We start from the raw sequence: 12,638 nt of genomic DNA, 5'->3' as shown, positions 1-12,638 counted from the left end.
TAGACAATGTGTAACAAGTGATTGTGGCTGTGTTCTTTTTTTTTTTTTTTAATATTTTTTTTTTCAACGTTTATTTTTATTTTTGGGACAGAGAGAGACAGAGCATGAACGGGGGAGGGGCAGAGAGAGAGGGAGACACAGAATCGGAAACAGGCTCCAGGCTCCGAGCCATCAGCCCAGAGCCTGACGCGGGGCTCGAACTCACGGACCGCGAGATCGTGACCTGGCTGAAGTCGGACGCTTAACCGACTGCGCCACCCAGGCGCCCCGATTGTGGCTGTGTTCTAATCAAACTTTATTTACAAGAAAAGGCAGAGGATGCATTTGGTCTGTGGGCCAGGTTTGTAGACTACAGCTGTCAGGCTCCAATTACATATATTCCGTCTTAGTGGCCTCCAGATGGTGCTGTTGGTCCTCAAGTCCACATCATGTAGTCAATTCTGGATTACGAGGAAAGGGACTCTGACACACACATATATTTATTTATGTATACATACACACAAATTTCCTTCGGGTGGAGCAGGGGCTGTGGCAAGTCTCTTCTGAGAAGAAAAGCTTGGGGTGAGTGGCCTGGGTATGTATGTCAAACACCCAGGAAGATCACCTGTTTATTCTGCTTTTATCTCCTATAATCTGAGTTTTTAAAGAGTCCATTTTGTGTATTTAAGTGTATTTAAGTATGGGGATGCCTGGGTGGCTCAGTCGGTTAAGTGTCTGACTCTAGATTTCAGCTCAGGTCATGATCTCAAGGTTTGTGAGATTGAGCCCCATGTCAGGCTCTGTGCTGACAGCATGGAGCCTGCTTGAGATTCTCTCTCTCCCTGTCTCTGCCCCTCCCCTGCTCATGCACACTCTTTCTCATAAACGTAAAAAATGGTTTTTAAATGTATTTAGGTATGAAATACCTGTTGTGTCATTTAAAATGTAAGTTTTGCTGAACAGTACAATCCCCAGATGCCTGATGTTTCATTCTGCTGGTAACTGTGGAATTTACACCTATGCTATTTTACTTTCTTTCATGTGTAGGAGATCTGTCATAACCTAGGAGTTTGCTACATTTATCTGAAACAGTTCAAAAAGGTAATTGATGGAAATGGTGGTGGTGGTTGAGTTCTCGGCTGGGGGCTTCACTGAGGGTTCGCTGAGGGTTTTGTATTATTTCTAGGAAGTGCTTGTAGAGATTTGGAGAAGTAAAAATCCAAAGTGCCATGTACATTTATCCCCATATTTATTCTTATTTTTCATCCATCTGTTTTTCCCCCATATTTTAGCAACAAAATGACAAACTCTAGAACTGTTACGAGGGAATGGCAATCTAATTGCTTTTCTCTCTTCTTCTCCACCCCAGTTTAATTTACTAGTATAGAAACAAATGTTCAATAAAACTTAGATATCAAAAAGTGAACCCTTAAGTCTGGAAGTGTTAAAAGTGTTAAAAGTCTTATGCTCTGACAGCAACTGATTTTAGTTTTTGAGGTCATTGGAAATGAATTTTAGTTTCAAGTGGATCTGATTTTGAGTTTCTGTCTTTAATGTTATTTTCCGTGTGAGAACTTTCATTTTTAGTGGGTTTCTTCAGGTTTCCTGGGCAGAGCTACAGTGTTATATGCTTGGTTAGGAGAGTTTTCTCCTCAGAGAATATTCCAAGCAAGTACATTTCTATTCATCAGATTATTCTGAGCCAAGGGAGAGATAAGATTGTTCTTGGGTCAGACCTGTACTTAGGAGAAAGAGAATTATATTTAGATTTTACTATAAAGCTAACAGAGCAAATATAATACTTGACATTTCTATAAATACTTGTTGAATCAATGAATGTCTTAAATGAAGCCCTTTATATCTGTTAGGATATAAACTCTTCCAGAGCAAGGGGTTTGTTTTGTTAGCTCTGGTATCCCTAGTACTTAGAACAATAGATACTTGGTGGATACATGTTGAGTGAATAAATGAGAACAGTCCATTCATTCATTTATCAAAATATTGGTGAGGAAAATGCAGTCCACCCTGGGGAAGGTAATGCAATTGGTCCAGTGGTGCAGCTGGGACTGAGTTCAGGGCAGTGCTGTCTTCTGTACTAAGACATCCCTTTGACTTATGAAGGCATGAGTCATGGGTATGAATACCAAGATGGAGAAAACACTCAAAAAGGTTAATCATCTTGTATAAACTCTCCCAAGTGGCTCCAGAGGTAGACACCTCATGTTGCCAGCTGTCCTGTCAGCAAGCAGTTTTGGTATGTTTTAGTTTTTTGGGTAGTGGGGGCTGTTTGCTGAGATGTGATGTGTCTGCGTTAGAAAGGGGGAGCTCTGTCTTTACGTTAGCCATACGAAGACATTGTCCTTTCCTATAGTGATTTGGTTCTTTTTACTCCATCAATCTTGTTAGGCACAAGAGCAGCTGCACAATGCCCTACATCTTAACAGGCATGATTTGACTTACATAATGCTGGGGAAGATCCACCTGCTGGAGGGAGACTTGGACAAGGCCATTGAAATCTACAAGAAAGCAGTGGAGTAAGTATGTTTGTTTTCTTTAAGGCAATGAGAAGACAAATGGGAGCAGACATATGAACCCCCAAGCCTAAGATGGATTCCTGTGACTATTAGTTGTGTGAGTTAGAGTACAGTTCAGGCCAAGGTTAAAAGCTCCCTGTGGCTTGCTTACATAAAAAGACTTGTGCTTCTCCCCCGTCAGTATGGCCAGCCTAGCCTAGCTGGACAGCTCTGCTCCCCAAGGTCAGTCAGGGATCCAGGTTCTTTATTAACCCACCATTTCTTACATTGTTGTCTTCACCTGCGTGGTGAAGCTGACTTAATGTAGCATCCATGTTTCAGGCTATGGTGAGGGGTGGTGGTTTGTGAGGGTGAGGTGGCCACTAGCTGCAAGGGAAGTGGGTACACATGTGCTCAGGAGGAAGGAGCACATAGATTTTGGAGTCAGCTGCTATTCTGCCATTGTGGTTTTCACTTCTATAGCAGATCTTTTTCCGGGGACATTGGGGTCAGAAATCTGACTCACTAATAAATATCTGGCCTTTATTAGCATGAAACCAATATGTTTTGTGGTGTTTCTTGTGGTTTTTTTTTTTAAGTTTGTTAAAGAGAGAGAGTGAATAGGGGAGAGGGAAAAGGAGAGAATCCCAAGCAGGCTCTGTTCTCCCAACACGGGGTTTGGCCCCATAAACTGAGATCATGACCTGAGGCAAAACCAGGAGTCAGACGCTTAACCAACTGAGCCACCCAGGCGTTCTCCCTACCCCTTCCCCAATATCTTGTGTTCTTAAAACATGATTAGGGTAGGCCAAACCCCTGTTGATAATGGAACTGACTGGCTTTCTCAGGATGCTGTTCCATATTTCTTCTCTGGGGACATGTACTATCTTGTCTTTTTTGTATAGGGTCTTGTTTGTTTTAAGTAGGATAAGTGTAGCAAAATGTCATGTTTGTTTTGTCACTTAACAGGAAGCATGGCCACAAAGTCTATTATTCCTGATAATTAGTCTCTGAACTTAGATTTCTATTAATTACCTTTGCCTTCTACCATGATAGTCACTTTTCTGGTTGTATCAGTTAAACACTCTCTGAATTGTCTTCAACCACATTTTATATCTACAAAGACATAAAAGTCCCTTGGTTTTTTAAGCTACAAAAGACTTTTGTCACCAAGAAGCTAAGTTTACAGGGATTAGAGGAAGGAGCCCACGTAGCTTTTTTTATTTTTTATTTTTAAGAGAGAGCGCCAGCAGGGGAGAGGGGCAGAGTGGGAGAGAGAAAATCTCAAGCAGGCTCCATGCTCAGCGCAGAGCACGTTGCAGGTCTCAATCCCATGACCCTTAGGATCATGACCTAGACCAAAATCAAGAGTCAACATTCAACTAAGCCAGCCAGGCACCCCTCCCCCCAATCCATGTAGCATATTTTAAGCTTCTGTGGGGCAGGGTGGAAGCCTTGATCCCTGACTTCTGCCTTAAAAAAAATTTTTTTTGTTTAAATATTTATTTATTTTCAAGAGAGAGAGTTGAGGAGGGGCAGAGAGAAAGGGAGACACAGAATCTAAAGCAGGCTCCAGGCTCTGAGCTTTTAGCAGAGAGCCCGACTCGGGACTCGAACTCACAAACTACGAGATCATGATCTGAACAAAAGTTGATGCTTAACTGAACCACCAAGGTGCCCCGCTGACTTCTGCCTTTTAAAGTTGGCTCTTTGAGATTAGCTCACATAAATCTTAAGGGTGATATTCTTCCAGTGGCTCGTCAAGGACTGAAGTCACCAAAATTCCCAAGGGAATAAGGGGATAGCTTGAGAATTTGGAACCTGAGAATGGAGACCATTGTCTGTGACTCATAGCTTTGGAGATGGTAGTCATGTTTTGGTGGGGAGTTCAGGGGGAGATGCCACCAGAATCATGAAAGTTACATAGTTGGTTTGTGGGAGGGAGGTGATCAAAATGGATATTTATTATGGCAGAAAGTGAAGGGCAAATATCCATTTGAACTGAGTAAGCTCTGTTCAGCTCAACCTTCCTCTAGTTGGGGATTTGGCCCCTCTTGTTCTGGTCTCTCCATGGGACCAGTGCTGGAGACAGTTCCTTGCCTTTTGCCATTTTCACTGTTGAAGCTGCTGATGGTCCTATAGACAGAACATCTCAGCTCAGTGTTGCTTAACTTTTGCGATAAAGGCAAGTGTCAGTGAGGGATTGGGAAAGCAAATAATCTTTTACTTAAGTCAGTGTTTAGTCCCCAAAGCCAATGGCTAATTCTTTCCTAGGGCTGGTGAGTATCTTCCTTCTTCTGTTTAGTTTGGCTCTTTAGTATGTGTTTTTGTTTAATATGGAGAGCAGAGCATTAGGGCCGTTGGGATCCTAAATTACACAGAGAACCCTGCTGGCTGGCATTGTCAGTACAGTGAGACCAGAAAAAAAAGAAAAAAAATCTTACAAGAGGGAATTGGGTGTTGCTGTGTTGTTTTCTAGACTGACTTGATTTATGGAGAATCGGTCTTTAATTATATCGGTATAATCAGGACCGTTACAGAGAATATTCTGTAAGTTCTTCTTAGGACTTTGGCCCTAAGGAGAAAGATCCTGAAAGGAGTCTGGATGCTAAGTCCCATTTCTTTCTTGCTGAGCAGTCCACCCTGTAGCCAGGGTTGAGATAACCTACTTTAGAAGGAAATTCCCAAAGGACTTTGGGAATGGTCATGGGGAGGAGGAGGCAAAAAGTGTCCGCCACTGCTCGTGAGGGCACGTCACTGTGCAGGTGTCCTGGTGTGTCTTGTACGCATCTAGTTTCCCTCTGAGCACCGATCTGTGTTGCAGGTTCTCACCAGAGAATACAGAACTTCTTACGACTTTGGGATTACTCTACTTACAGGTAATGAGAACCCTCATTCGTGCACTAGTGTTAGAAATGCTTTTGGATGTGTGTGGATTGTGGTTTCCCTGAATTTTGATTTTACTTTAATGCATCTTCCTAACGGTCATGTGAACCTTACTCTCTGCATCTGATATTTTTTATCTGCTAAAGGAAGTAATTTTCTGCATTCAAATCAGAAGCAAATAAGCCTGCTTGAGGCTACTTACCCATTTAAGGAAAGAGCATTTATGAGAAATGACCAGTCAGTGGGGCCGGCATGGTGTTGTTGGGGGGAGAAAGCCTGATGCAGGTTGGCGCTGGCCAACGGGCTTTGGGGCAGAGTTCGTTTCCACCCCTCCTTCCCAGCCGGATCTTACAGGAACGAGAAGGCAAAAACACTGTCTCGAATAAGAAGTCTCCTGTCCCCTCCGTGTTTTCCTGAGCACAAATGGCATCTTTTTAGCACCTCCACTTCTCTGTATCAGCCTGCGGATCCGAGGCCCAGGGATCCCTGAGAGTCTGTCCCTGTCCTGCCCCCATGAACTCCCCAAGTTCCCTGCTCAGCTGCTCCTCCAGCTATGCCTCTGTGGTGGCCTTTCTGGCTGTTTTGTTTTTCTTTAAAAGGAATCAGGAGCTTAACCCTAGGCCTTCCTGGCTTTGGCTTGGGAGGTTGGCCCCAGGGGAATGAGGCTAACCAGCCCCTTTCCTGCCAAGAGGCATTAGTGTGCAAAGCATGGCAGAGGTGGTTCCTGGCAGATAGATACTTTGACCTTATCAGGAGACAAATCAACAAATAAGGGGATTTTTAGTTTTCTTTTTTTATCTGGTATCTGTAGCTGCTTTTTTTTTTTTTTTTAATCATGAGAACTCAGAACTTCAGTGTGTTTCTGTTCAGGGTGTGGTTGGCCAGACTCCTTAACTGCCATCTCCCCCTGATGTAATTCTCTGGTTTGCTTTTTCTCCAAGCTCGGCATTTACCAGAAGGCATTCGAACATCTTGGAAATGCACTGACCTATGACCCTACCAACTACAAGGTATTGCAGGCCGTCAAACCCCAGAGCCTTTACTCAGATGCTCCCACTGCTGCCAGGGGCGATCTGGCCCTAGAGAGCATTTTGGATACCTGAGAAATTACCTTTTTCTTAGAAAAGTTTTAAATAGACATGGCCCTTCTTATTGGAAGATGTTGTAAAACGTTAGCGCTCTGCTTTTGTTTTCTAAAAGAGCACATGTTATAACAGGCCTGTAACTTCTGCAGAGAATGAGGTCGTAGTGCTGGTGAGGTTTGTGTGCTGCTTAGGGAGTGAGCAAAGCCTCCACGACTGCCGTCAGAGGTCATTCTGGTGACATAACTTCTGGATTCTTAATGGACTGGCGATGACAACTCTCGTCCAGGTACGACTCTGGAGCTGAGAAGATCGTGTAGAAGATGAACATGATGGAGGGAGATGCAGCCGAACGGGTTTGATGTCAGACACAGACTCGTCCTGTCTGAGAAGTCATAGAAGGCGTGTTAACTCCGTCAGCTCCCCACCTTGACACCTTTCCTTGGACAAATGCAAGGGCCAGCCTGATGACGCCTGAAGCTTGCTCACCCTGTCCGGTGGCCAAAGGAGCTGTACCTTCAGTGGTCAAAGACGGGAGTTTCTGAATTGTCTAGAGCACTTGGGGTACCACGTAGGGAGTTCAGGGGGCAGATTAAAGGCTGTTTTTCCTCAAAGGGCCTTGACTCTGAAATGTTGACTTCCTTGACCGGAAGTAGGAAACAAATGAGCCAAGTAGGGTCACTGACATTTTCTCTTTTCTTTTTCTGGACTGTGCTGGAGAAAGCCACGGTGAGGTGCAGGGACATTCCTCATCAGCATTTATCCCAGTAGCTTAAATATACCTTTTGTGTCCCTGGAAGAAGTACCCTGTTGAGTACCTACACCCAGAATGTCTGCTTCACCACTATAGCCTTATGGGAACGGCTGAATTACAAGTTGTCCATGTCCTGTGTTTGCAGGCCATTTTGGCAGCAGGCAGCATGATGCAGACCCACGGGGACTTTGATGTTGCCCTCACCAAGTACAGAGTTGTAGCTTGTGCCGTTCCAGAAAGTCCTCCACTCTGGAACAACATCGGAATGTGTTTCTTTGGCAAGAAGAAATATGTGGCAGTGAGTGTCTCCCCACCTTCCTTGTTCATGTTCATACACGCAAGTTACTGGGTCTGCCGGGCCTACCCTGGCCTCTCATCTCGTGTCCCATCTCTCCTGCAGGCTATCAGCTGCCTGAAACGAGCCAACTACTTGGCACCCTTTGATTGGAAGATTCTGTATAACTTGGGCCTTGTCCACTTGACAATGCAGCAGTATGCATCAGCTTTCCATTTCCTCAGCGCAGCCATCAACTTCCAGCCAAAGATGGGGGAGCTCTACATGCTTTTGGCTGGTAAGAGACACTTAGGTGGAAAACCCCCTCCGTGGTTTGTGAGGAGGGAAAATGACTTAGAATCATAAGAGGCCAGTGGTTAAATGTCCCATAGAAGCCACTGCCTCACAGATCCCACAGGAATTTAGATTAGTGTCCTAAAGCCTGAAAAAGATGACAGAATAGCTAGTTGCTTCTAGCCTGCAGGCATTTCACTCAGAGACCAACAGGTTAAATCAAGATCATCCCTAGTTCATCTGTTACCAGTGGTTTTCCCTTGGCTGACAATTCATTTATATAAAGAGGAGGGGTGGAGAAAAAGAGTGAGAGTCTAGCTATAAATTCCAGATACCATCTAGTGTTAAGAGCTTGGGCTTTAGGAAGGGTCCCGTTTCCACTACTTACTGGATTATTTCTAGTAGAGAGGGAAGATTATGTAATAAATAACCAGTGACTAGTAGCTATTGGTTTTGTTGTCACTATATCATTGGCCTATTATTAATGTGAGTGTTACTATAACGTTGAAGTACTGATAATATTCTTTCTGGGGGTATTTCTCCACTGGACTTACTAAGTGTAAGCCCAAAAGCAGTTTCCTTATTCCCGTTGACAGGTGGTGGTGGTTGTTATTATTATTGCGGGGAACTTATTTATTAGAGAACGGTTGCAAAAGCAAATTGAATGGTGGTTAATTGGGGGTTGCCTGAATACAAAGCGAGCTCAGTTCCGTGAACAGACAGCCCTACTGTAAGGCATGAGCCACACTTCTAACTCCCAAACTAGAGCTGGCCTTCACACTGCAGTTTGAAGGCTAAGCTGGAACTCACTGGCTCGGCTGTCGTGGGAACAAAGGCGTGCAGCCATGGCCGCACCATGTGTCCTGCGGCGAGTGGGCGGTCGTGTTGTGTGGTGTAGTGGGGGAGGAGTCAGGAAAGCTGGTCTAGGGCCACATGAAGTGGGGGGCGGGCAGGAGAAGAATGCTGGGACTCTGGCCTTTTATCCTAGAGGCCAAGGTTTTCCAACCATATTCCTAGATCTTCTCTTAAGTGTCCAGGAGAGCTGAGTGTGTAGCTTGGTGGGGAGGTCGGGTGGGCCTGGCTTTCAAAACAGCTCTGTTTTTCTTTGTTTTATACATCAGGTTTCCAGAAAATGCTGATTACAAAGGAGAGTGTGTTCTGTTGCTATACAAACTTTTATAAAGATCATGGTTGTGGGTAATGGATTCTTAAGTAGGGTGGTGTGACACAGTCAGATTTGTTTGTAAGGCAGGAAGACTCCTGGCAGCTTGGTGGCAAAGTGGATGGAGGCAGGTGGGGACATTGCTGTGGGGAAGAAATGGAAAGCCTGAAACAATTTGCATCTGAACAAGGGCAGTGTCAGTAAAGAAAAGTACAAAAAACAGGATTCGCAGGACTTGGCTACTGACTGTGGAGAGACACCATCGAAGCAGGTGACACCGGGCATCTAAGCTGAGTGACCGAAGGCGGTCGTGCCAGGAGCCGAGACGGCAAAGGAGGAGTTCAGTTTGGGGGTTGAATGAACTGTGGTCTTGAAACATTCCTTTTGTTTTCCACACGGGGCTCCCCAGTCACAGTGCCCACTTTCTTTGTTGCAGTGGCTCTGACCAATCTGGAAGACCCAGAGAACGCCAAGAGAGCCTACTCGGAAGCCGTCCGCCTGGATAAGTAAGCTGCTCCGTCAGGAGTGGTACTGGGGCGGGTGGGACTCTCTGAAGCCACCAGGTGGCGCCACAGCCCAGTTGGGGCGTGCGGGGCGGTTGAGCAGCGGCCCAGATGCCTGCTCTGGGGGTCAGTGGGGGGGCCTGACTGCAGAAGGATGTGGTCCTTAAGCACACAGTGGCTCAGCGGGAACAGACACTGGCTCTTTCTGAGAAAATGTTTCCAGGAGCTGGCAGTGGGCTTCGGGTGCTGATAGCCATGGGCTAGCTGGAATATCAGATAGGACTCTGGACTTAGTTTAAGATCAACTTAACTCTCCTGGGATTTATTCTGCTGGCATCTGCCAGGCAGCAGGGTAGGGATCCCCTTTTCAAACCTGACCTGGTGGCCTCCGTTGAGGGCTGAGACATCACACTTGGTCCCAATACCTCTTGCTCTGCTGGTTGGGCAGTTACTTCCTTGATGCTTCTCCAAAGGTCCACGCGGCACGTGTGTTCTTACCTTGCTGTGGAATAGAGAAATGTCTACGTAACCAGTTTTTGTTTTTTGTGTAACGAGAGGGATCTCTGAATGACCACTGGTTGCAGAGCCTGAGCCCCACGGAATCCGTTTGCCACAGGTGTAACCCATTAGTAAACCTCAACTATGCTGTGCTGCTGTACAACCAGGGCGAGAAGCAGGGTGCCCTGGCTCAGTATCAGGAGATGGAGAAGAAGGTCCACCTGCTGCAGGACAGCAGCTCTCTGGAATTTGACGCCGAGGTATGTCTTTTATTAGCTCCTGGGAGGCTTCTGAATGAAGCGCAAATAATCCAGATATCAGGTATTCTATAGGTTTATGCCATTTTGGCTCTGATGTTCCTGGCAGCATGAAATCTCCAATTAGGAACATCCTGAGAAAAAACTTCCCTAGAAGAAAATAGTAAGAGGAAGTTCAGGCTTACCGAGTTATGTTATTGATAATACAACTGATGTGAGGTCTCTGTCTCTTTGCAGCTTCTCCTCACTTCTCCTCATGTGGGAAAGGCAGGAGTTGAGCTCTGTAAGGCACCAAACTTGAATTGTTAGGTTTTGAGATCCTATATGTGCTCCCTTGCCGTCCACTAAGGGCAGTCTGTATTCTCTGCTGTTTGAGAATGATTTCCTTGCAATAAATACTTTCTCTCTCAAATACTAGTACCGTTAGACATGATTTCACCTGCACTCCCTGGTGGAAGAGGTGGGTAGGCTTCACTCTGCTGGTCCTCTCTGTGACGCTTTTTTTCTTCCCATGTGGGGACAAGATGGTGGACATGGCCCAGAAGCTGGGAGCTGCCCTCCAGGTCGGGGAGGCACTGGTCTGGACGAAACCAGTTAAAGACACCAAGTCAAAGCACCGGACCACTTCAACTAGCAAAGCTGCCAGTCTCCAGCAGCCTCTGGGCTCTAATCAAGCCCTAGGACAGGCAATGTCTTCAGCAGCTGCATACGGGAAGCTCCCCTCAGGTAGGAGGCTGCGCACAGCTCCATGGAATCCTCGTGGGTACAAGCTGCATGTGCCAGCGAGAGATGACAGCTTTAAGTGAGGCTGACACTTCTCAGACTCAGAACACGTCCAAGTAGTATTCCTAGAAGGGGAAGAAGCCATATGCTGGCCAAATTGGCACTTGCTTCCTTAAGGCAAGTTGTGTCGGAGGGAACAGGCTTAGTCAGAGGTTTACAGTATTCAAGTTTAGAAATACATGACAGCACCTTCTGTTCTGCTAAAGCAGTGACAATTAAAGCAAGATCGCATAAGTCAGCATTGCGCAGGTAATTAAAGATTTTTTCAGTGAGTCATTGAAGGCAAACTTGACCGTTGCTTTCTTTCTTTTTTTTTTTTTTTTTTTTTTCAACGTTTATTTATTTTTGGGACAGAGAGAGACAGAGCATGAACGGGGGAGGGGCAGAGAGAGAGGGAGACACAGAGTCAGAAACAGGCTCCAGGCTCTGAGCCATCAGCCCAGAGCCCGACGCGGGGCTCGAACTCACGGACTGCGAGATCGTGACCTGGCTGAAGTCGGACGCTTAACCGACTGCGCCACCCAGGCGCCCCGACCGTTGCTTTCTTAGCGATGGTCTAACTTCATAGCTGCAAAGATACGTCACAGTCCCCGCTGGTCCTCAAAGATACAGGGTTTCTTTTTGAAATTTGACAATGTGATTTCTTCAAGAACCGTGGAACTGAGAATTCAAGCTGTTTGTTTTGTTGCTAGGTGCTGGAGGAACATCCCATCTCACAAAGCCACCATCTCTGCCTCTGGAGCCACAGCCCACTGTGGAAGCACATCCAAATGAAGCATCTGCACAAATAAGAGAAAAATAGGAGTAGGATGACCCCGGACTATAGGTTTCTCTGGTGAGGATGTAGCAGATTAGGAAAGGTCACGCAACACAGGCAGCACGGACGCCAGTGTGTTCCCTGGGCACCAAGGACCGCAGGATGTGTTGTGATGACCCCAAGGAGCCTGAGGCCTAGCAGCCTCTCATCAGCCCCGTCAGCCGGGACCAGACAGGTCCTTTCAGAATTAAGAGCAGGGCTCACGGCTCTGTGTTTGTAGCTTCAAGAGCCAGCAGGGCACGTGATGCTGTTTGCTTCTGAAATGACTGTCATCTCCTGGATGACTTCCTCCTTCCTTTGTGGAAGGAAAGTCTGAGACAGACCTCTACTCATTAGCTCTGTTATGATGAAGCCTTGGCTTAGCTGAGATGGTCCTCAGACTGGGGGGCATGGCAGCCTCCAAGGCAAACAAATCTTGGATTAATAATCCAGCTCTAACACTCTAAATTTAAGGGGAAAAATGATGAAAAAAAACCTCTGTATATTGAGGTTGAATATTCCAGCTATGCTTGTCCAGGGGAATCCAGAACAAGGCCCTGTGGCTTGTTCTTGAGAGAGGTCAGAGTGTGGAGTCAGATCATGTCAGTGTGATAAGAAGTAGGAGTGAAGGGCTGGTCTGGTATCAGCACCAGCAATTAAAAGGAAAGGAGGAGCTTCTTAACTAATTTTTATTTAAGACCATCAATGATACTACTGGCCAGATGCTATCAATTCATTATATGTCCTTTTTAGAATCAAGATTATGTATCATCATCCCTTTGGGAGAAGTTGTTAGGTATAAAAATAAGAGATCACAATAAAAACTTCTTAAAAGAACCTATGATCACAGTCTTACT

General features: G+C 45.8%; 1 protein-coding gene across 2 annotated transcripts in view; it reads left to right on the top strand.

Annotated features, from left to right (window-relative positions):
• Nucleotides 1–12,638, top strand: part of BBS4 (Bardet-Biedl syndrome 4) — a 54,515-nt gene extending 41,877 nt beyond the window's left edge. For both annotated transcript variants that reach the window (XM_030317766.1, XM_030317765.2), the window contains exons 7-16: nucleotides 1,027–1,080; nucleotides 2,386–2,513; nucleotides 5,317–5,371; nucleotides 6,320–6,388; nucleotides 7,360–7,512; nucleotides 7,615–7,786; nucleotides 9,381–9,450; nucleotides 10,064–10,205; nucleotides 10,727–10,928; nucleotides 11,678–12,638. In XM_030317766.1, coding sequence (XP_030173626.1) covers nucleotides 1,027–1,080; nucleotides 2,386–2,513; nucleotides 5,317–5,371; nucleotides 6,320–6,388; nucleotides 7,360–7,512; nucleotides 7,615–7,786; nucleotides 9,381–9,450; nucleotides 10,064–10,205; nucleotides 10,727–10,928; nucleotides 11,678–11,787 — 1,155 coding nt within the window. In that variant the 3' untranslated portion in view covers nucleotides 11,788–12,638. The remainder of the gene's footprint in view (nucleotides 1–1,026; nucleotides 1,081–2,385; nucleotides 2,514–5,316; nucleotides 5,372–6,319; nucleotides 6,389–7,359; nucleotides 7,513–7,614; nucleotides 7,787–9,380; nucleotides 9,451–10,063; nucleotides 10,206–10,726; nucleotides 10,929–11,677) is intronic.

This window comes from Lynx canadensis, chromosome B3 (assembly GCF_007474595.2).
Source record: "Lynx canadensis isolate LIC74 chromosome B3, mLynCan4.pri.v2, whole genome shotgun sequence".
NCBI lineage: Eukaryota > Metazoa > Chordata > Mammalia > Carnivora > Felidae > Lynx > Lynx canadensis.
Note: the sequence above shows the minus strand (reverse complement) of the source record. Positions and strands in the feature narration are given on the sequence as shown.